Below are 22,471 nucleotides of genomic sequence, written 5' to 3'. Positions count from 1 at the left end.
TATATGTTAAAAGTCACAGAAAATAAATAGAGCAGAGAAGAGCAATTGAGAAGGATGGAGAGGGGATGAAGATTACAATATGAAACATGATGACCATATAAGTCTCATGAAGATGATATTTTTAAAAATTGAGATACAATTCACATATCATAAAATTCACTAGTTTATAATATACAAATTCCGTAATCTTTAGTATATTCACAAGGTTGTACAACCATCACCACTATCGAATTCCAGAGTATTTAATCACTCTAGAAAGAAATGCTGTTCTCATTATTAGTTACTCCCTCCCCACCCACCCCCATCCATAAATCTATCTTGTCTCTATGAATTTGCCCATTCTGAACATTTCATGTAAATGGAATCATATAATATGTAGCCTTTGCGTCTGGCTTCCTTCACTTAGCATAATGTTTTCAAGGGTAATCCATGTTGAGGCATGATTCAGTACTTCATTCTTTTTTTACAGTTGAATAAATACTCCATTGTATGGACATATCATATTTTGTTCACTCATTAGTTGATGGATATTTGGATTGTTTCTAGTTTTTAGCTATTATGAAATGCTGCTAGGAGCATTCATGTACAAGTCTGTGTATGGACTTATGTTTTTGTTTCTTTTGGCTATACACCAGGAGTGAAATTACTGAGTCATAGGGTAACTGTACATTCGCTTTTTGAGGAGCCGTTTTTCTAAGAGGCTATTTAATTTTACATCGCCATTAGCATTATATCAGGTTTTCAATTTCTCCACGCCCTCACCAATCCTTATTACTATCTGCCTTTTTTATGATAGCCAAGAAGATGACATTGGAGCTAAGATTTGAAGGCAATGTGGAAGTGAGCCATGTGAATATTCTCAGTCTCAGAGAAGAGACTGACAGGCAAGGGGACCAGCCAGGGCAGAGCCCTTGAGGTGAGAGTGTGACCGATGTGCTCCAGCGATAGCCGGATGGACAGTGAAACTGGAGTGGTATGATCAAGGGGGCAAGTAGAACAGGGTGATGTGAGAGCCAAGAGAGGGCCAAGTATAGGTCGTTGAAGGTCATTGTAAAGATTTTGGTTTTACTCTAAAAGAAATGGGAGGCCATTGAAGGATTTTGAAGCTGAGGGGTGATTTGATTTGACGTACATTAAAACGGTATCACTCTGACTGCTGAGCAAGGGTGGAATTAGGAAGAATCAGAGAGACAATTGGAAAATTTTTGCAATAATGGTGATACTCAAGGCAGTTGGTATCAGGGAGGTAGTGGGAGTGCTTAAATTCTGCATGTGTTTTAAGGTAGAACCAAAAGATTTCCTATTAGACCTCAAGTAGAACGTGAGAAAGAAAGGAGTCAAAACTTGTGGCCCAGTCACTTTCATTTCAAGAAATAGTACCTCAGGAAGTATATTCAAATTCATTTCTTCCCTATTAGGTCAGACCCAAAGTTCTTAATTCGGTAATCTCACATATTTAAAAATATTGTCCACAGTAATAATAAAAACAACACCCTACAACCTGTTAAGCATCAAGTCCTTTAATTCAACTGCCTCATGAGGCAGGTATTATTTTCCACTATTTTTACATGTGTAAACAGAGATGTGATTAATAACCAACAGCTTAGGACCAACCGGAAACAGCCAAATATGCACCCCTAACCATTATGTAGGATGCCCTGCTTCTAGTTAGCCCAGCTACATCTTCCTCATGCCAATAGCCACATACCTGAAGCCTTCCTCTTTTTTCACCGTAAAGCTTTCCCACTCTATCTTTCTTGAGTCTCTGTTAAGACACAAGTGAAGGTGGCTGACTTCCTTGCAAGTTTGAAATAACTAGCCTTCGCTTATTCTCAGTTAATTGGTCTTCATTTATTTTTATTGGGGTCTTAGGTCAGGTTCCCTGGGAAATGGACTTTGAGATCCCGATCTGAGGGTAGGTTTATTGAGGAGCACTTTCTAGATCATTCCCTCTGAAGGGGATGATGGGAACAGCACGGGGCAGAGAGAGAAGCTGAACTACGACACAATAGTTGCACTACAGCTTTAATGGATCTCATGGGGAGCTCTGAGTTGGGATGGCGCTTCAGAAATGTACCCTGGCCTGGATCAGTTGTTGGATGTAGCCTACCCTTGGGAAAGGAGAGGAGCCTTAGGTGAAGGAGATCTCTTTGACCAAAGACAAGTCCAAAGGGAGATCCTAGCTGTGAACTCTCAGCAGCCAATACGCTGAGCAGCTGGGGAACAAGTGCTTAGATCCCCTTCAGAGCAGGGGGAGGGTGGAGATTAGGTGACCCTACCAAACACACGGCTGGCAGCAGATCATGACTCTAATGTAACTTCAAATCCAAATTTAAAGCTTCCTTCACTACAGCATTGCTGCCTTCACTAAAAAATAAACGACGTATGGAGATTCTGTGACCATTTATTTTCTGTCCTCCTAATCCAAAACCAAGATCGTATTTGTGAAGTGATTCTGATGTTTTTGGTAAGTGATTGTGAGCATAGTGGTTGACTCAACTGAAGGTGGTGTCTAAAAGATCTGAAATAAAACCCAACCACACAAAGCAGTTAACTGAATTGCCACATATAGCCATTTATATCATCTTAATACTATGGTACTTTACTAAATGTTTTTCTCTCTCAGTGGAGTAGAACATTGTGACACCCAGCTTTCCAGCTTGAGATGTTGATAAATTGAAAATAAATTGATATGAAAATAGTATCATTCCCACTTTAAGGCTATTCATCCCCTAGTGAAAATTATTCCACCTTAGTTTAAATATTAATAAAGTATATCTGAGAAGTCAGTACAATATGAATTTATTCCTTAAAAGAATCTAGTTCCCTACATTATTTTCATCACTAGTGTTACATGGTCATTGCAGCACTTTTGGCTTTACTTGAGCTAGTTAAACTCAATGCTTCTTTTTTTGGTTTTACAAACAAATCAGCAGATACTGTATCCAGCAATGGGAATTTTCCTGAAGATTATCAAAAAACATACACCCAGTTCTGTCTACCAATTGGTCTGAGTAGTCCCTTTATTTGAAAATAAATCTGTGACTTCTAAAAAAAAATCTGTCAGCATATTCTCTCACTATCACAAGACCTTTTGAATATATTACTCATTGTTCCCAGAGCTTTTGGATTTTTCCCTTTACTGTTTGTCCTGGAAATTTCCTCATCCATACCCTTGCCTTCTCCCTCCCCTAAAAAGGAGTCCCCTCTTGATTAACATTGTATGGGATCTCAGCCAAACTGGAATCCCAGGTACCTTTTGCTCATAGCATAGTATGGTGGTTCTTAAACTTTGAGTCCTAAGACTTGTTAGGGGAATCTATTAAAATGGAAGATATTAGAGATTCATCCTAGATCTAAAGATTTAGAATTTCTGGAGGTGACGCTCAGACAACTGTATAACTGAATGTTTCTTGGTGGAATTCCGTTCAGTATCACGGCCTGAAAAACACTCAGAAGTACATTTCACATTTCTAGACACTGATACGGTTTTCTGGTTGTAGAATATCAGGATGAAATTGGCATTTGGAGTCTATTCTTTTCTAACATTGTGCATATATATGATAGTCTATAGAAGAGGAAATAACAGGCTGGCTTTCGCTAGCAGTAATCCACTTGTATAATAAGGGCTATCAGAATAGAAACATTATAAATGTAAAGAATGAGGGCTGTTTGAGAAAAATTGCTGTAGAAGAATTGGAAGGACCTGGTGATTTCTAGAATGTTAAAGCAAAAAGATAGCAAAGGAGTTGAAGGTATCATTGGGAAAATGGCTATGATGGAAATTATTGAACAAATATTAAATGTAGCACTTGATGAGGTGATAGGGAGACCACAAAGAGAAAAACATATAACTTAGATTATTTCAGTAGGTGTTTCTTGAGTATCTATTATGTGCACAGCATTGTCCTAAAGGGTACCAAGGCATGGTTCCCAAATTTGGCTTTGTATTATATTCAGCTGGGGAGATTTAAAAAAATAAAGTGCCTGGACTTCACATTAGCTCTACTGAATGTAAATATCTGGAGGTGGGATTGCAAATCTTCAATGTGTAAGGCTCCCCAAGTGATTCTGATGCATTCAGTTAATGGACCAGTTATTTGGGAATCACTGTTCCAGAGACCACAAAAATGAGTGAGGCTGTGCTTTTTGAAAGGACTATATAAACTGGTATGTTGAGTAATATACTCTAGCAAGTTTCCTTACTCTGCCTTATACTCATGGCTTCTAAGTTTTACTCAGATGTTTCTCTTCTCTGAAATGCCTTTTCCTCATCTCTGGCATGAAAATATTATCCATCCTTCAAGATCCATTCAAGTGTGAGAATTGGGACCACATTCCTTATCACCCTTCCAACCCCACATCCATTGCACAACCCAGTGTCGTAGAACCCATCCTTACAATGTCTGCTTCACCCCTCATCTCCTTCCATCCTTGTCTCCCCATCCTTCACTCACCTGAACCACTGAATGGCCTTTTAACTCATCCGTCACATCCCTTCTGTTCTCCTAAAGCCAATGTATTCTTTATGGTTCTATTAATCTTAAACAGTTCAGTTATAACTGTTTTTCATATTGCAGATAAAGTTTACAATTTCCCCATTACCTACACAATTAGGGATAAAAACGCTCCAGTCGAGCATTCAAAACTTCTGTATCAATTAAAATTTCTTTTATCATAAGCAACAGAACCAACTCTGACAAACTTCAGCGGAAAAGGTATAGAGTAGTTCAAATAGTTAAAATAGAAGTTTCAAATCATTTGTCTTTTTTATATGATTCTTCTCAAAATTCTCATTCTCATTCTTATTTATTTTATTTTATTTTATTTTTTATAATTTTTTTTAATGTTTATTTATTTTTGAGACAGAGAGAGACAGAGCATGAACGGGGGAGGGTCACAGAGAGAGGGAGACACAGAATCTGAAACGGGCTCCAGGCTCTGAGCTGTCAGCTCAGAGCCCGACGCGGGGCTCGAACCCACAGACTGTGAGATCATGACCTGAGCCGAAGTTGGACGCCCAACTGACCGAGCCACCCAGGCGCCCCTTTTATTTTATTTTTTAAGTAGGCTTCACACCCAGTGTGGAGCCCAATTCAGGACTTGAATTCATGACCCTGAGATCAAGACCGGAGCTGAGATCGAGAGTCAGACACTTAACCAACTGAGCCATCCAGGCACCCCACAAAATTCTCATTCTTAGAGAATGTCTGATTCAATATATTCCCAACTGTTGTTAATAGAAAGAAAGGGGACACTGACTGGAAGACCACTATAATTATGCTCACTGGGTAAAGATAGTTCTTTCAAAGCAAAATTAGGGTCCTGTTACTAAAAGGAAAAATGAATGTTAGGAGCAAAACCAAGAAATATCCACTACTACCAAAATATGGCCCCAATCCAATTGAAGTAAAACTGATATTGATGAAGAAGAATTCTGTGTTTTCCTTTTTGAGGAATCAAAGGTCAAAATGGGGCAAATACTGAGGAAGCTAATACCGGATAGTCTCAGATTCCCAGGGTTGGAGAGGCTAGTGGTTTGAAGTAAATGTTTAAACAACCTCTGGAATGATTCAAGAAGTAATTGTGAGTCATAAGGGTAAAGATAAACTGTTTTCATTTTTTCTGTCTGTGAGCAACCAATTTCCTTTTAACTATAATGTCCTTTGCTGAACATCCAATAGTATTTTTTGAAAAATATGTCAACCACCATAATACAAGAACAGCCAGAATTTTATTAAGGAGAAAGTCAGTAGGGTAACAGTAACTTCTATATCTTTAGGAGGGTAACAAGTCTTCCACTTGCAAGTTCAAGAAAGGCCTGATGATCTCCCGTAGTTCCCACATTCTGCGGTGCCCAAGCATTGTGGGGAGCAGGCTTTCAAAGATAAACGTAGCATCAAAAAATAGTATGTAACATGAAAGTCCAGTGAAGGTGAGGACATAAAACATGATGAAAATCCTCAGTGCACGTTTCCTACAAGAAAAGAAGACATCTGTGTTAAGAACATTGTGCAGAAAACCACACTGATGTGATTCCTGGTTCCTCCACCCAGGTAGTCCTATTAACTGCAAGGAAATAACTGAACTTCTCTTGACCCCAGTTAACATCCGCAAAAGAAGGAGCTTAGAATAAATAAGCACGTAAGTCCATCCTAGGACTAGAGCTGGAATTCTAAGGTTCTATAGCCACGAAACAATGAAACCCTGGATATTATGAGGTTCTCTCCTTCGAAATGGACTTCTCACACACTAGCAGATTATTGAGGTAAAGACCTCACTTGTGAGGTAAATGATGCCGATTTGGAGGGAAATAAAAGAACAGGCAGTTAGATTTTCCTGGTGATATAAAATACAAAGTGACAAATGGAATCCAGCTCTATCACTAGTTTTGTCCTGGCACCTGACTTACCCTTTTTAAAGCAATAGAAGCTTTCTCAAGTCTTTAAGGACTCCTTCTTCTAGGCTGTACCTACGATGTATTTTGTTTGCCTTTAAATCCTTGCGTTATTATTTTTTAATTATACATGCAATACTTGATTAAGGCAGAAGATCTGGCAGATCCAGAAAAACACAAAGAAAGAAAGAAACGTCCCAGATAATCCAGTTACCTGTAGATAATTACCATCCACAATAAATTTCAGAAGAGAAAATCTAAAGCGCAGTTAAAGCCAGCTATGGATCTAGTTTGTGATCCAACTCAGAGGATTCTGTAAACCTGAGCCAAAGTGCTTGGAATTATTGCCACTGGCTGCCTCTTGGTAGTTACACAAATGATTGCTTCTATTTCATACATTTATTAAACAGCCAATGCTTTTATAATATACTCTAGTCAGAAGAGACTGCTAAGATGAAGCAAAGATGCCCTTCCCTCAAGAAGCGCTAAGTATAGATTTGTTCTTTCTTATGAAAAGAAAAACAACTCACTACAAAAACATAGCTAGTAAATGAACACCATTCTTCCTAAATTCCAAAACCAATTACCTTTGGAAGTACCATACTGGTACATTTTCAAAGGAACACAATTTAACATTATTTTTTTTTAATGTTTATTTTTGAGAGAGAGAGAGAGAGAGAGTGCACGAGCAAGTGGGGGAGGAGCAGAGGGAGAGGGGGACAGTTTCCCAAGCAGGCTCTGCACTGACAGCAGAGAGCCTGAGGCGGGGCTTGAACTCACAAATCGTGAGATCATGACCTGAGCTGAAGTTGGAGGCTGAACCAATTGAGCCTCCCAGGCACCCCTAACATTATTTTTTTTTTAAGAGAAAAACTGTTTTCCTGAATCACAGATAATTTGGAAAACAGAGAAATGAAAAAGTTATAATCTCATCACCCTAATATAAACAGCTAAGTTTTTTTTTTAGGGAGAGAGCATGAGTGGTAGAGGGGGAGAAAGAGAATCTTAAGCAGGCTCCATGCACAGCATGGAGCTCGATGTGGAGCTCAATCTCACGACCCTGAAGTCATGACCTGAGTCAAAATCAAGAGCTGGATGTTCAACTGACTGAGCCATGTAGGTGCCCCTATAATCAGCTAAGTTTTTTTCTGTTTTTTTATTTTCTTTTTCTGTCTTTCTTTTTCTTTCTTAGTTTTTGTTAGTTTTGTTTTTTATTTGTTTTTATTTCGGTTTAGAGTGTGTTCTTCCAGTTTTTTCTTTCCTTAAGTGAACACTCCAGGTGGGGTTAGGTTCAAATTTATTTCTTGACACTACTGAATGGTTTGATTTTTATTTGCAAGTCAATGTAACAAAATATTTTTCAGATTTTCCACCAGTAAACAACTAAAAGAACATGTGTAATGTTTGTTTTTTAAAAGTTCAGACACTTTTCTGAACTAATCATAGCTACTAATTCAAAATCATTTTTTTCGTATCATCGGTACGGAACCAAATATTAGTGTCATTAAATATTTTATTCACTTTGAATTTATGTTCTTTAAAGAATAAAAACATTCCTTTGACTTTTTAATACTGTTTATTTATTCATTTATATATATTTTTCAAGACTTGCCATGCATAAAACCTTTATTCTTTCAAAAAATGCTCGTATTGTTAGTGGAAGGTCTGTAAGAGAACTGAGGATACCAGGAAGAGGTCCCCCCGAGCCTAAAAATAGCAATATTGATACATAAACCTTCTCAAAAATATGATGTATAAATATGCTTCAATGGAACCAGTATGTTTCCAGTTCATAGACAAGAAATTGGTCAAAGTCTTAAGCAATCTTAACTAGAATGTAATGACGTGATGAAAGATGGGCAACTCAACTGAACTGTAATCTGCCCATTTAATGCAAGCAAGTGATGATAAAAAGACATTTACTTATTTGTTTGTTTTTTTGAGATATAATTTGCATGCCATAAAATTTACCCTTGAAAGTGTATACTTCAGTGGCTTTTAGTTTATTCACAGGGTTGTACAACCATCACCACTATCTAATTCCAGGAAATTTTCATCACCCCAAAAAGAATGTACCCATGAACAGCCACTCCCTATTTTCCACTCCTTTAAAGCCTGGCAACTATTCATTTACTTCCTGCCTACATGGATTTTCCTATGTTGAACATTTCGCAGGAATGAAATCATATAATATGTGGCCTTTTGTGTCTGACTTCTTTCACTTAGCATAATGTTTTCAAGGGTCATCAATGTTGTAGCATGTGTTAGTACTTTGTTCCTTTTTTGTATATGGACAATACTCCATTGTATGGATATGCCAAATTTTGTTTACCTACTCATCAGTTAATGGATATTTGTACTGTTTCTACTTTTTAGCTATTATGAATAATGTTGCTGTGAACATTTTTGTACAGGTTTTTGTGTGGACATACAGTTCTTCTGGGTGCATACCTAGGAGTGGGTCAGATGATAGCTCTATATTTAATATTTTCAGAAACAGCCGAATTGTTTTCCAAAGTGACTGCACCATTTTACGATCCCATTAGCAATGTCTGAGGGTTCTAATTTCTCCACATCCTCTCCAATGCTGTTCTTTTAATTATAGTTATCTTAGAGATGTAAAGTGGTATCACGTGATTTTGATTTGCCTTTCTCTAATAACCGATGGTGTTGAATATCTTCTCTCGTGCTTTTTGGCCATTTGTGTATCTTATTTGAAGAAATGTCTATTCAAGTCCTTTGCTCATTTAAAATATTGGCTTGTTTCTCTTTTTGTTGTTGAGTTATAAGAGTTCTTTATATATTCTGGATACTAAATCCTTAATTTCCAAGGTTCTGAAAAAGTTGATTCTATTTTTTTTTCAAGCTCTGTCATTGATTTTATGGAGGAGGAAATTTTCTGGGGTCTTTACTCCACTATTTTCATTGACATCACTCCTCACTTACTTAGTAGTTTAATATCTGTTAAGCCTGGTGGAGATGTTTTATATTCCATGTCTCAAAATAACTAAAATCTCTAACTTCAGCTCATGAATTACTAGGAGGAGACAGATTTAAAATAATGTAATTGCGTGGGACACCTGGGTGGCACAGTCGGTTGAGCGTCTGACTCTTGATTTGGCTCAGGTCATGATCTCAAAGTTCGCGAGATTGAGCCCTGCATCGGGCTCTACACTGACAGCATGGAACCTGTTTGGGATTCTCTCTCCCCCTCTCTCTCTGCCCCTCTCCCACTTATGCTCTCTCGCTCTCTCTCAAAACAAAAAAATAAGCATTTAAAAATAATAAAGTAAGTAAAAAAAAAATAATAATAATAAAGTAATGTAATTGCAATGATATACTGTGGGTTCTGTGTCAGGATTATGTGCAAGGTACAGTGTATGTGCAAGACAGGTTGCTGAACATCTACTTGGATTGGTAGTTGGGGATAAAGAATCAGACAAGTTTTCTTACAGGAGGGTACTGCTCCAGGTATATTTGATGTTGTGGCATCTTCAGAAAGGGATCCAAAGAGTCAGATTTGCTAGTATGTATATCTTTAATACCATACAAGGGAGAAGCCTCTTGTGTGATGAACAAAGGTTTTCAAGTCTGCCTGGCAGGTATGTTCCTTTGGTGGGGGAGGCTGCATCATACCTTGAAGACAACGTCCTAAGATGTATGTATACATATTTACCTAAACAATAATAAAGAAATATATACTTGTATTTTTAGATCTAATGCAATAGATCTATATCTAAAAATGATACAAAAAACTCCAATAAACACTACAACTCCAATAAACAAATACACAAGTAGAACAAGAATAGATAATTTATAAATGAAGATAAAACAAATTTTTAGTCAACCCTTGCAACAACTCATCATACTATGGTTCATACATTTGGGGGCCTTTGTCCAGCCCCAAAGTCTCCTTTCTCTGACTTACCACATTGTAATGCCAGAAGGAGCGTTCTCCCCTAAAGGGGGGGATGGAGCCTGAGGATGCAGAGGTTCTCTTTCTTCCACTCCCATTTCTTCAGGGCTCTGAGAGTCTGTTTTCCCTTCTTGCCTTTGGTACATCCCCAGCTTTGTATTTAGCAGAGTCATGTCTTTGTAAAAGTTCTGGAAAAAAATAGCAATCAACTCTCATTTAAAACAATGATCTTAGAGGTCTGCTAGTCTTATTGTAGATGCAGCATGCTTTTCCTCCAGAATACCTCAGGAGCCCACACTGCCAATCCCATATGAGTCACGTGAGGAAATCGTTGGCAGGTGCACACCCACCTAATGGAAAGAGACTTACACATTCACAAAATAAGGTAGCAGCACCACAGTAGAAAATTAAACGAAACCCACATGCTAATCTTTAACTACTGGATTATTCATGTAGGAAGATAATTATTCTTGTATTGAATTCATCTGTTCAATTTGTTCATCTATGCAAAACATATTAAGTGACTCCTACTAGGCACCATTCTAGGATTCTGTGGTTAACAAAATAGATAAGGAATATGCATTCTATTACATGTGCATTTTTAAACCAAATGGATAACAAATTGCATGCATGTTAATAGGGGCTGGGAGACAAGCAATAAACAACAAAACATAATATCTAATATATATATATACACACACACACACACATACATTAGATTAGACATTATAGACTCTGATACATGCTAAAAAGAAAATAAATAAGGTGATGAGACAGAGTAGCCAAGGTTTGTTGGTGGGACATCTACTCTAGAGGTGGGACGATTAGGCATCTCTGAACAAGTGACAGGTTGACTCAGTCATTCATTGCTTCTTTTACGCATTCCTGTTTATCTCAAGATCTTGTGGGAGAGGTTCAGATATGGAAGCATTTTTCTGGCTAGGGGAGTTTAGGGGAGGTCTGGAGGAGGAGATGACATTTGAGCTGAGCCTTGAAAAATGCATAATTTGTCGACCTGGAGGATAAGCTCCAAATGGAGGAGATGTAGAAGCAGCACAGGGCTGTGAGGTCTGGGGAGTACACCAGACCTGTGAGGTGTCCCATTGGCCCAAAGAAGAAGCCCAGGAAAGGGAGGAAAAAGTGATCAGGAAAGAGAAAGAGTATGTGGCACAATCTCAACTTCTAGAGAAAGAATCATCCCTATAGTTAGATTTTATCATTATTTGAACTTGCATAACTGTGAAATCTTACCTTTATTCTTGCAATGAGTTTCTCCTTTAATGCATGAGCTTCATTACAAGCATCTTCCTGAAAAGACATGCACAATTCTGGGTGAAATGGAAATTAGATTTTTCTGGTTTATACCATAAGACGTCACTCATTTTGACACCACTTAGTCGTAAAGTGGCTTCTTTGAAACTTGCTTTTACTCAATAAAATCCTTCCTCTTACAGCAAATTCATAGTATAATCATGATAAATTGCAGGAGGAATAACCAAAAGATTAGCATAGTTATTTTTAATATTTTAGAAGTATAAATTTATACAATAGCAGCTTATTATAAATCTTTTTCTCTATTCATTATTCTTTCTTTGTGCCTTAAAATACTTCCGAGGCACTAATTAGAGAAACGTAGTATGTTTCAGAGAAAAAAAAGAAAATTGCATTTCCTTTAAATATCTTAAAATTTATAATATATGAGTACATGTTCTCACTATATTAATTTGCATATTTGGACTTTATAGTTTAGCAAAAGAGCTGTCCACAAATAATGTCTGATTCTTCTTTTCATCCTGTCTCCTACAGGTCGTTAGAGACAACATATGGTTTTGGTTGGTTCCTATCAGTAAGTTCAAGAGACAGGCTGAAAGCAAACCTTCTAAGACATGAATCCCAATCATACATATGTCAGGAGTAAATAACTCTTCAACGGGTTTTTAATTAATCATTCTATAATAGACTTGCAGGAGATTTTGAAAGGCAGAGCTATAGTAGGAAGAACAGTGTTCTGGGATTCAAGGAAGATGGGTGCTAGAGGTGCCATTTCCAGAAATTTTGCTTAAGTACTTGCACAAGCAAGCAAAGATACAGATTTTCTGAGGCAAAGTTTATAATAGCCAACATTTATTATAAGGCCCCAAATATCCAATAAAATAAATTTTATAAATCCCAAAATCAAATTGCACATTATATAGACAGTGAAAAGGTAAAAATGACATCTAGTGGCATAGAAAGTTGCTGAAGAAAAATGGTAAGTGAAAAACAGCCAAGTTGCAAAACTATATATAATATAATCTGATTACAATTGCAACAACATGTAGATACAGGTATACAAAAATTTGGAAGAACATAAATATGCTAAAATGTTCACTGTGTTTATCTTTGAGGGAGTGGGATTATTTTTCATTTTTTAAAAATGTTTATTTACTTTTGGGAGAGAGAGAGAGCAGAGGAGGGGCAGAGAGAGAAAGAAGGAGATACAGAATCTGAAACGGGCTCCAGGCTCTGAGCTGTCAGCACAGAGCCCGATGTGGGGCTCACGAGCTGTGAGATCATGACCTGAGCCGAAGTCAGACACTTAACTGACTGAGCCACCTAGGCTCCCCTATTTTTCATTTTTTATATGAAATAGTTCTAAATTTTAATTATTAAAATAAGCATGCCCTACTTTTGTTAGAAAAAATACATATACTTTTTTTTTTTTTTTTAATGGGAGAGCAAGAACAAGACTGGTCTTTTCATCTGGGAATGTGGGCAGATCACGTCATGTTTTTGAGTTATGCTGTTCTCTTCTGAACAGGAGAGTAAAGGCTACAAGACAGTTCCATGCTAGGTCTAAAATGCTGAGTCTATCTTTCATCGAAATTTGGATTCCATTCACCAAAATTCTCTAAATCTGAGATTGTCTTTGAAGAACTGTTTTTCTTCCTTAATTGTAATGCCATTTTATCATTACCTGGACACATTTGTTATCCATTTCTTCTAATTGCTTCTTAATTTCCATGATCTTCTCCTTTAAAACAAAAGGGCATAAATCAAAAGTTGTAATGAATGATATGTGGAACTGAAACAAAATGAAGACGATTTTTGGAAGAAAGCTCATTCATGGTCAAAAATTTTGAGACTTAAGAACAACTGTTTTTTCAGTACTTTTCTGAGTTCTGATCTCCAAAATCAACATTAAGTCAAATCAACAAGATTGAGTTGGCCACATCCTACGTAAGTGGCCCTTGGGCTAGGCATTGTGTTGATTACATACATGGAATGAGTATTTACCTTCAAACAGCTTCTCGAGAATGTATAGTCTATACCCTTTTTTTTTTTTTTTTACCGAGCTCATTCATTACCAACCCCTGAATTGTATGACTTAATTATTTAGAAAGGAGCTGTGATACTACAATCGCGTTTTACTTGGTATCCTGGTTTATTTATATAATGAATATCTTTTGCACAGTACTTATCTGAGATAATTGTATCAAAGAGAAAAGATAGGAGTCAATCTCCGAATGAAAGTTTAGATGTTGACCTGGAGATTTCAGAAAGCTTCGTGGATTTAGGGGTTAAATATCAGGCAACACCCAAAGGCTACCCCAAAGTCCTTTCTTCACCGTAAAGGTCTTTAAATTTGTTTCTGCTGTGTGTGTGTGTGTGTGTGTGTGTGTGTGTGTGTGTGTGTGTGTGAGTTTTAAGTGTGTTTTAAGTGATTTTACCAATCTTTCCCTCCTGCCTTCATGCCTTTCTGAGCCATTCCATTTCTTCATGAGATATAAATGAGCCAATACATGTGATATTATTTTAACTTTATTAACGCATTTCTCCTTTAATTTGTCCACACTTTGCTTGACTGCTCTTTCTATATTTCTAACAATCTTCACTTTCTCTTCACCAGAGTAAACCTATAGCCATTCCTACTGATTTTGCTTCTGTGGCAATTATATTTAAAGTTTCTTATTCATTACACAGCCTTTCCCATCACTGTTTAGACTTATTGAGGACAGACTTTGTGCCCATTTTTATTTTTATTTTTATTTATTTTTAATTTTTTTAATGTTTATTCATTTTTGAGACAATGTGAGAGACAGAGTGCAAGAGGTGGAGGGGCAGACAGAGGGAGACACAGAATCTGAAGTAGGCTCCAGGCTCTGAGCTGTCAGCACAGAGCCTGATGCGGGGCTCGAACCCACGAACTGCCAAATCATGACCTGAGCCGAAGTTGGACACTTAACCGACTGAGCCACTCAGGCACCCCCATTTTTATTTTTATTTATTTATTTTAAACAGTTATTTTTTTAAGTTTATTTATTTATTTTTGAGAGAAAGAAAGTGCAAGTGGGGAAGAGGCAGAGAGAGAGGGAGAGAATCCCAAGCAGGCTCCACACCACCAGCACAGAACTTGATGCTCAAGTTGGGGCTCAAACCCGTGAACTGTGAGATCATGACCCAAGCCCAAGTCTGTCACTTAATGACTGAGCCCTTCAGGCAACCCCCTGGCATCCATTTTTAAAAGCCACGTGCATTGGGGTGTAATTTACATGCAGCAAAACTCACTTTTTAAAAGTGTACAGGGATGCCTGGGTTAGTCAGTTAAGCGACCTATCGACTCTCAGTTTTGGCTTAGGACATGATCTCACCATTCGTGGGTTCGAGCCCCACATGAGACTCTATGTTAACAGCATGGGGAATGCTTGGATTTTCTCTCTCTCTCTCCCTTTCTCTCTGCTCCCACCCTGCTTGTGCTCTCTCTCTCTCAAAATAAATAAATACACTTTAAAATAAAAAAATAAAAGTGTATAGTTCATGGGGGCACCTGAGTCGCTCAGTCAGTTAAGCATATGACTCTTGATTTCCACTCAGGTCATGATCTCATGGTTTGTGAGATCAAGCCCCACATCAGGCTCCACACTAATAGTGTGGAGTCTGCTTGGGATTCTCTCTCCCTCACTCTCTGCCCCTCCTCTACTCATGCTTACTGTCTCTTGCGTTCTCTTTCTGTCTCTCTCAAAATAAATAAATAAAATAAAAAATGAAAAATACATATGTAAAATAAAATGAAAATAAAAGTCTACAGTTATATGAATTTTGACATAATCATCAGCACAAGATACAGAATATTTCCATCACACCTCAAATTTCCTTGTGCCCCTTTATCAATTCCCTTCTCCCTTTCCCCACCCAACCTCAGCAACCACAAGTCTCTTTTCTGTTCCTATAGTTTTGCCTTTTTCAGAATGTGATGCAGGTGGAACCATGAACTATGTAGTCCTCTGGATCTGGCTTCTTTCACTCAGCAGAATGCATTTGAGATTCATTCATGTTGTTGAATGAGTAAGAACTCCACCCTTTTTATTGCTGAGTAGTAGTCTATCATAACACATGTGCCACAGTTTATCCACATACGAGTTGGTGGTTAGTGGAGGTGATTACAGTTTTTAAGTCATGCCTGTTTTTTTTTTTAAGTGTGTACAAAGCTGTGCATCTCCTGTATAGAAAATCTCCCTATCTATTTGTCATGCCTTCCCTTTTCATATTATTCCAAGCCTCTGTTGGTTTGTTTTCAAATCTCCCTTTCATTTATTTTTGTTCTCTTCTATCTTTCTCATCATTCTTTTAATATCTACCCCACCCTATCCCTACCTCCTGCTGAAATTCACATCCCTGTAACACAGCTGACTTTGGAGCAAATTTCCCAAGGCAGAATATTTCTTGGCCCTTGTCCCCTTCCTTTTTTTCATAGTTTGCGATTTCCAAAGCCCAAGGATAGTGGAAAAAAACCTTAACTTTTCAACTAGCTCAAAATGAGATTGCTACTTCAAAGCAGTGGACTAAATCATGGTTGAAAGTAGTTTTTTCCCCTGGCATTAATCTATGCTATCTATAGATGGCTTTTAATATGTGAGGGGTCTAAATAAACATTACCTTCCTACAATAAGAGAGCTATTTCATCTTTATTTTCTCCAAAATCCACTTAATGTAAGCTTTTTGGCTTAAGCTAAAGCAGAGGCTGGCGATTTCAATAAAAGGAAGTAGCTAGACACAGATTTTTTTCCTTTCTTAGAGAATTTTTTTCAAAGGCACGAAGTTTAGAAATACTATCGGCCAGGGCTCTGAGCTCTAATTCTTATCCAAAGTTGGTTACTACCTTTCTAACATTCTGACTCTTTAAAAAGGGGAAATTAAACCTTTCTCAGAAAAGAGTCTCTAAGAAATGCAAGGCAGGAAAACAATAGAAAAGCTGGAGATCATGAAAACCAACACAAGAACTCTTCATAAAAGCATCAGAGGTGAACACGAATATATCTCTTTCATTTTAAGGATGCAGTTACTCACAAATACTTAATTCCTGGGTGTCTTCTCTCAACTGTGCTGGGATGCAAAGATTAAGGAAGAGAAGTCTTCCCTTAAGGCACTCATCATGTCTTCACATGGCATCCAGATATAAGCCTATCTAACTGAATTTCCAGAGAGTATTAAAAAGTCTAGCCTTTTTGGGGGCACCTGGGTAGCTCAGTCAGTTGAGCATCCAACTTCCGCTCAGGTCATGATCTCGAGTCTGTGGGTTCAAGCCCTGCATTCAGCTCTGTGCTGACGGCTCAGAGCCTAGAGCCCGCTTTGGATTCTGTGTGTCCTTCTGTCTCTCTCTCTGCCCTTTCCCTGCTCGTGTTCTGTCTCTCAAAAAAACAAAATAAAATAACTTAAAAAATAAGTCTAGCCTTTTTGTGTCTTCAGAGGATAAAACTGGCGGTACCCACACGAACTGACCACCAGAGAGCATTGCTCCTTGTGACAAAAGACAGGTTTTAATTCTTCTTACGACCTGTTAAACAATAGGAGGGGTGGGAAGAGGTGACAGAGTCCCCAGAGCCTCCCAGATCGTCTCTTCCAAGCCTCCCACTTACCTCAATGTTTGCCCCCTTATCAGGGTCAAAGTCCTTTTGTGACTCCAGCTTTTCAATGTGGCCCTCCAGGGACACCACCTCATTTAATAAGCTGCAGACAGACCAAGAGATGGACTAAGTCACATGGGCTAAGAAAAATCACCCAAGAGACAATCTTTTTTGATCTTTCAAGAATGAAATCCTCTTCTTACCTCAGAGGACTCTTGGGTCGTGGCTGTGTTGGAATGAATGTCACAAATGCAATGCAAGAAAGTAAAAAACACGAAATAATCAAGAGAGCAGTACAAAAATGTAAGGCCTAATTGGATACAGGAGCAGAAAATTTAAATGATTAAAATGGAAGCTTACCTAATCTCTAGAAAAAACAAACACAAAAAAATCCTTGGGAGGTAGGACTAGGCAAAGATTTCTTCCACTTGACATCTATAAAAGGGAACACTGATAAACTGGGCCTCATCAAAATTTAAAGCTTTTGTTTGGCCAAAGACTCTGTAAGTGGATTTGCTTGTCCCATACCCTAGATCTTACATGTAGAAAATATGAAAACTTCTCAACACTCAGCTTTAAAGAAGCAAACTATCCAATGAAGAAATGAACAAAACACATGCGCAGACATTTCCCTAAGGAGATACACAGATGGCAAATAAACACATGAAAGGATGCGCAGCACCTTTAGCCGTGAGAGAAATTCAAATCAAGGCTACAATGACATAGTACTACAAACTTATCAGAATGGCTAAGATGTAATATAGTGATAATGCCAAATGCTAGTGAGCTTCTGGAGAAATTGGGTCACCTGTACATTGGTGGCAGGAATGTAAAATGGACAGTCATTCCAGAAAATAGCTTGGCGGTGCCTGTCAAAACTGAAAACAGACTTACCATATGACCCAGCAATTTCATTCTTGGGCAATTATCCCAGAAAAATAAACTTACTTTCACACAGGAAGTTGTACATGGATGTCCAAAGTAGCTTTATTCATAATAGCCCAAAACTAGGAATTACACACTTGTCCTCTGATGGGTGAATGGTTAACCAAACTCTCTCTCTGTCTTTGTCTCTGTCTCTGTCTCTGTTTCTCTCTCTCTCCATACCATGGAATACTACTGAGCAACAAAAGGAGAGGAACTATTCATACAGGCAGCAACTTGGATGATCCTCAAAAAAATTATGCTGAGTGAAAAAAATTTATAATGCATGATTTGATGTATATAACGTTGATGAAATAGCATAATTATAGACATGTAGAAATGATCTGTCATAGCTGGGTATTAGCGGTGGGTGGGAAGGAATCGCTGTGGCTATAAAGGAGTCTTGTGCAATGGTACAGCTGAGAATCTTGATGTGGTGGTGGCTATGGAAGGCTGCCCATATGATAAAATTGCACAGAACTATACACACACTCACACACACAAATGAGAATACATATAACTGGTGAAATCTGTATAGGCTCTGTTTATAGTCCCAAGGTCAGTTTCTTGGTTTTGATGGTATACTAAAGTTGGACAAAATGTTACCATTTGGAAAGGCTGAGGGGAAATGAAATGGGCAAATTCCTTGAAAGATACAACCTACCACTAATATATACTGGAGAGCTCAGTAGCCGGAGGAGTCCTGTATATCATTAAATAAATTAAATTTGTAGTTAAAAATCTTACTGTAATGAAATACCCAGGCAATATGGCTTCACTGGTAAATTCAATCAAACATGTAAGGAAGAAATTGTGCCAGTTCTACACAAATTCATCCAGAAAATATCCCAGTTTTTTCTGGGATGTTTCTTTCATTACAAGAAAGAAAAACCGAGGCCAATATCTCTCATTAATATGCATTCAAAAGTTCTATTTTAGTAAACAGAATCCAACAACATATAAAAAGAATAATATATTATGACCAGGTGGGGTTTATTCTGGCAATTCAAGGCTGGCTCAGCATTCAAACATCATTCATTATAATTTGCCATATCGGGAGACTATAAACAAAAAAAAAAAACAAATAACATGATCATTCATAGACGCGTCAAAAGCTATTGGAAAAATTTAGTACCGTTCCTGATTTTAAAAACATCTCAGTAAACTAAGAATAGAAAACACCTTCCCAATCTCAAAAACAAAACAAAGCAAAACAAAACCATCAAGACAGCTAACATCACACCTCATGCTTTTTCTGTGGGATAGAGAACAAGGTAAGTATGTCCAGTGTCTCCTGTCATTCCTCCTATTCAACATCATACTAGAAGTTCTAGCCAATACAATAAAGTAGCAAAAGGAAGTAAAAGGTATGCAGATTGGAAAGGAAGATATAAAGCTCTATTTGCGGATGACATGATTATCTATGTGGAAAATCCCAAATAATCTACAAAACTACTGGAGTTAACAAATGAGTTTAGCAAGGTCACAAGACACAAGACCAATATACAAAAACCAATTGTATTTCTATATCTTCACAATTAATAATTAGAAATTGAAAAATTTCAAGTAACTTATAATGGACCAAAAGCATGAAATACTTAGGCCTAAATCTAACAAAATATGATCTCTGTACCCTGAACACTATACAACACTGATGGAAGGAATACCTTTGACTCCAAAGCCCAATCTCTTTATACCAGTGACTAGATAAATAACAATTAGTCTCATCACTTCTGTTCCAGCTTAAAACTTTCCAGTTAAATTCAGATATACGTTAACAACTATACTTTTTAATATATTTTTTTTCATGTTATGCTAGTTGGATCCCGTTGGACAACACTGGCTAAAGCTGGTTATTGGGGACTTGAAGACCTCCCTTTGGTGACTATTAACACAGCTCCAAAAAAAGAGCTTATGAAGGAAGTTCTTTCCTTGAGAGAAGAGAGAGCAAAGACACAGATAACTGTGATTTAGGCTTTGAGATTTTTGTGGCATTGACCTCTAAACATAAGACTTGGCACTTCCTATTCTGAAGACTTTGTAAAAGATCTTACTACCTTAAAGCCAGAGTTTCTGAAGCTATGAAAATTTTCACTATTTTCTGGCCAAACCCAACACCCTAAGATTACCTCTTCACTGTGAGGGGCGCCTGGGTGTTTCAGTTGGTTAAACATCCAACTTCAGTTCAGGTCATGATCTGATGTTCGTGGGTTCGAGCCCCACATCTGTTTCTGTGCTGACAGCTCAAAGCCTGGAGCCTGCTTTGGATTCTGTGTCTCCCTCTCTATCTGCCCCTCCCCTACTCATGTTCTGTCTTTCAAAAATAAATAAACATTAAAAAGAAAATTTTAAATTACCTCTTCACTGTGTTTTCTGTTAGGTTTATTTTTTGCATAATATTGTTCATTTTCTCCATCCAGTCTATGTGATCAGCTCCAAGTTCTCTCACTTGTAAACCCATCTGTATATTCCAGTGGTTTAGCTGGAAGAGCGTGTTCTCCTGACTCCTGCAGAAATATTATTATGGTCAGTTTTAAGGCAGAAAAATTCTTCCCTTGAATGGCAAGTTAGAATGCTGTTTCTTTTTCTGTCACCAGAATGGGCCAGGTAGGCAGTTAGGCCTCAAGAAAGCATTTATATGATAGCCATTTAGATCGCCATAAGGCTGGAGGAAATAAAATGCATTTTACATTTAGTAAAAAAAAAAAAAAAATGATGTATTTTTTAAATTTCCCTGTATGGAATGAATGTTAAGTATTACACTACCTGATGAATGTTAGGGTAGTGATTGCATCTTGTTGGAAGAAGAGAGCTATGCAACAGGGAAAGGTTCTACAAGGCCTTAACGATACATTTCTATTGATAATTATGATGCTTTTCATATCTAGAGAATTATCTGAGAGTGACAAGATATGTATTAATTCCAGGCTCCAAAGAAGAGGTTGCAAAGAGAACCCCATGGCTCTGCCTACATCTCTAGAAATGTCCTTACTGTGCATTCTTACTGGAATGTGTAGGTAGTTCCTGGGGCACGTGAGTGTTTAAGGTTTAAAACATGTATGGATTTTAAATCTTCCAGTCTTTCCCTTAGTTGTCTGCTAAATTTCATTTTATTTGCCACAAAATACTATTTTTTTTCTTTTTTAAATCGAAGTATGATTAACACACAGTGTTAGATTAGTTTCAAGTGTACAATATAACGAAACAAGGATTTTATATATTCCTCAGTGCTCATCACAGTAAGTGTACACTTTAATCTCCTTTGTCTATTTTACCCATCCCTCCCCCACCCTCCTCTGCCCCTCACCCCCCCCCCCCACTTCTCTTCTGGCAACCACCAGTTTATTCTCTGTACTTAAGAGTCTGGATTTTTATTTGTCTTTTTAAAAAATATTTTATTTTTGAGAGAGAGAGTACCATTGGGGAGGGGCAGAGAGAGAGGGGGACAGAGGATCCGAAGCAGGCTGCACGCCCGACAGCAGAGAGGCTTACGCAGGGCTTGAACTCATGAACTGGGGGATCCTGACCTGAGCCTGAGTCGGAAGCTCGGCCGACTGAGCCACCCAAGCTCCCCTGTTTGTCTTGTTTGTTTGTTTATTTGCTTGTTTCTTAAATTTTACATATGAGTGAAACCATATGATACTTGTCTTTCTCTGACTGACATACTCACATAGCATTATACCCACAAAGTATTATCAAGAATCCCTCTTTCTTGTTTCAAGGCTTACAGTTCAGGGATGCTCTCCTCTGAAAACTGCAAAGATGTGGGCACTTGAGGATCCTCATGTTGAACCTGATTTGTTTCTTGCTCATCCTGCTCGTTCTGCAGGTCCTGGTGATGCTCAGCACCCAGCTCCGGCATATTCTGGCAAAGATTATGAAAGAAGCAAAGAAGAAAAAAAAAAAAAGGGTGTTATCACAAGAGGTGATGGCCTTCTTAGCCTACTCATGACCCTTTCTCTGGGGACAAGCCCTCTGTGAACCTGGAGCCTTCTAATGCATTTATAAAATAAGCAGACATGCCCTCTTGCTCCATTGACAGAGGAAGGCTGCAGCAGGGACGCAGAGAACATTAGGGTCCAGATGCAGGACTCTTTTCAGTGCCGACGGGTAACAGAATTCCACATGATCATGGACTCTAGCACTCCACTCAACATACTGGTTTCCAAAAAAAGTCAGTATCAGGGAAAAATAAAAGGGGGTGGGACTGTTTTATGTTAAGAGAGTCTAAAGAGATAAAACAACTGAATGCATTGCATAGCTCTTGTTTAGATGCTGATTTTAAAAGTATAGGCATTTTCTGGGTTTTGGCACCAAATATGAATGGATGACTGACTGACTGACTGAATG

General features: G+C 37.9%; 1 protein-coding gene across 2 annotated transcripts in view; it reads right to left on the bottom strand.

Annotated features, from left to right (window-relative positions):
* Positions 1–5,715: 5,715 nt before the first annotated feature.
* SMCO2 (single-pass membrane protein with coiled-coil domains 2) overlaps positions 5,716–22,471 on the bottom strand; it is a 33,537-nt gene continuing 16,781 nt past the window's right edge. For both annotated transcript variants that reach the window (XM_042948452.1, XM_042948451.1), the window contains exons 4-10: positions 21,850–21,986; positions 20,479–20,628; positions 17,210–17,300; positions 13,270–13,326; positions 11,565–11,621; positions 10,326–10,501; positions 5,716–5,977 (exon numbers count right to left, since the gene is read on the bottom strand). In XM_042948452.1, coding sequence (XP_042804386.1) covers positions 5,779–5,977; positions 10,326–10,501; positions 11,565–11,621; positions 13,270–13,326; positions 17,210–17,300; positions 20,479–20,628; positions 21,850–21,986 — 867 coding nt within the window. In that variant the 3' untranslated portion in view covers positions 5,716–5,778. The remainder of the gene's footprint in view (positions 5,978–10,325; positions 10,502–11,564; positions 11,622–13,269; positions 13,327–17,209; positions 17,301–20,478; positions 20,629–21,849; positions 21,987–22,471) is intronic.

The sequence above is a fragment of the Panthera leo genome, chromosome B4 (assembly GCF_018350215.1).
Source record: "Panthera leo isolate Ple1 chromosome B4, P.leo_Ple1_pat1.1, whole genome shotgun sequence".
NCBI lineage: Eukaryota > Metazoa > Chordata > Mammalia > Carnivora > Felidae > Panthera > Panthera leo.
This window is presented reverse-complemented; position numbering and strand designations above follow the sequence as displayed.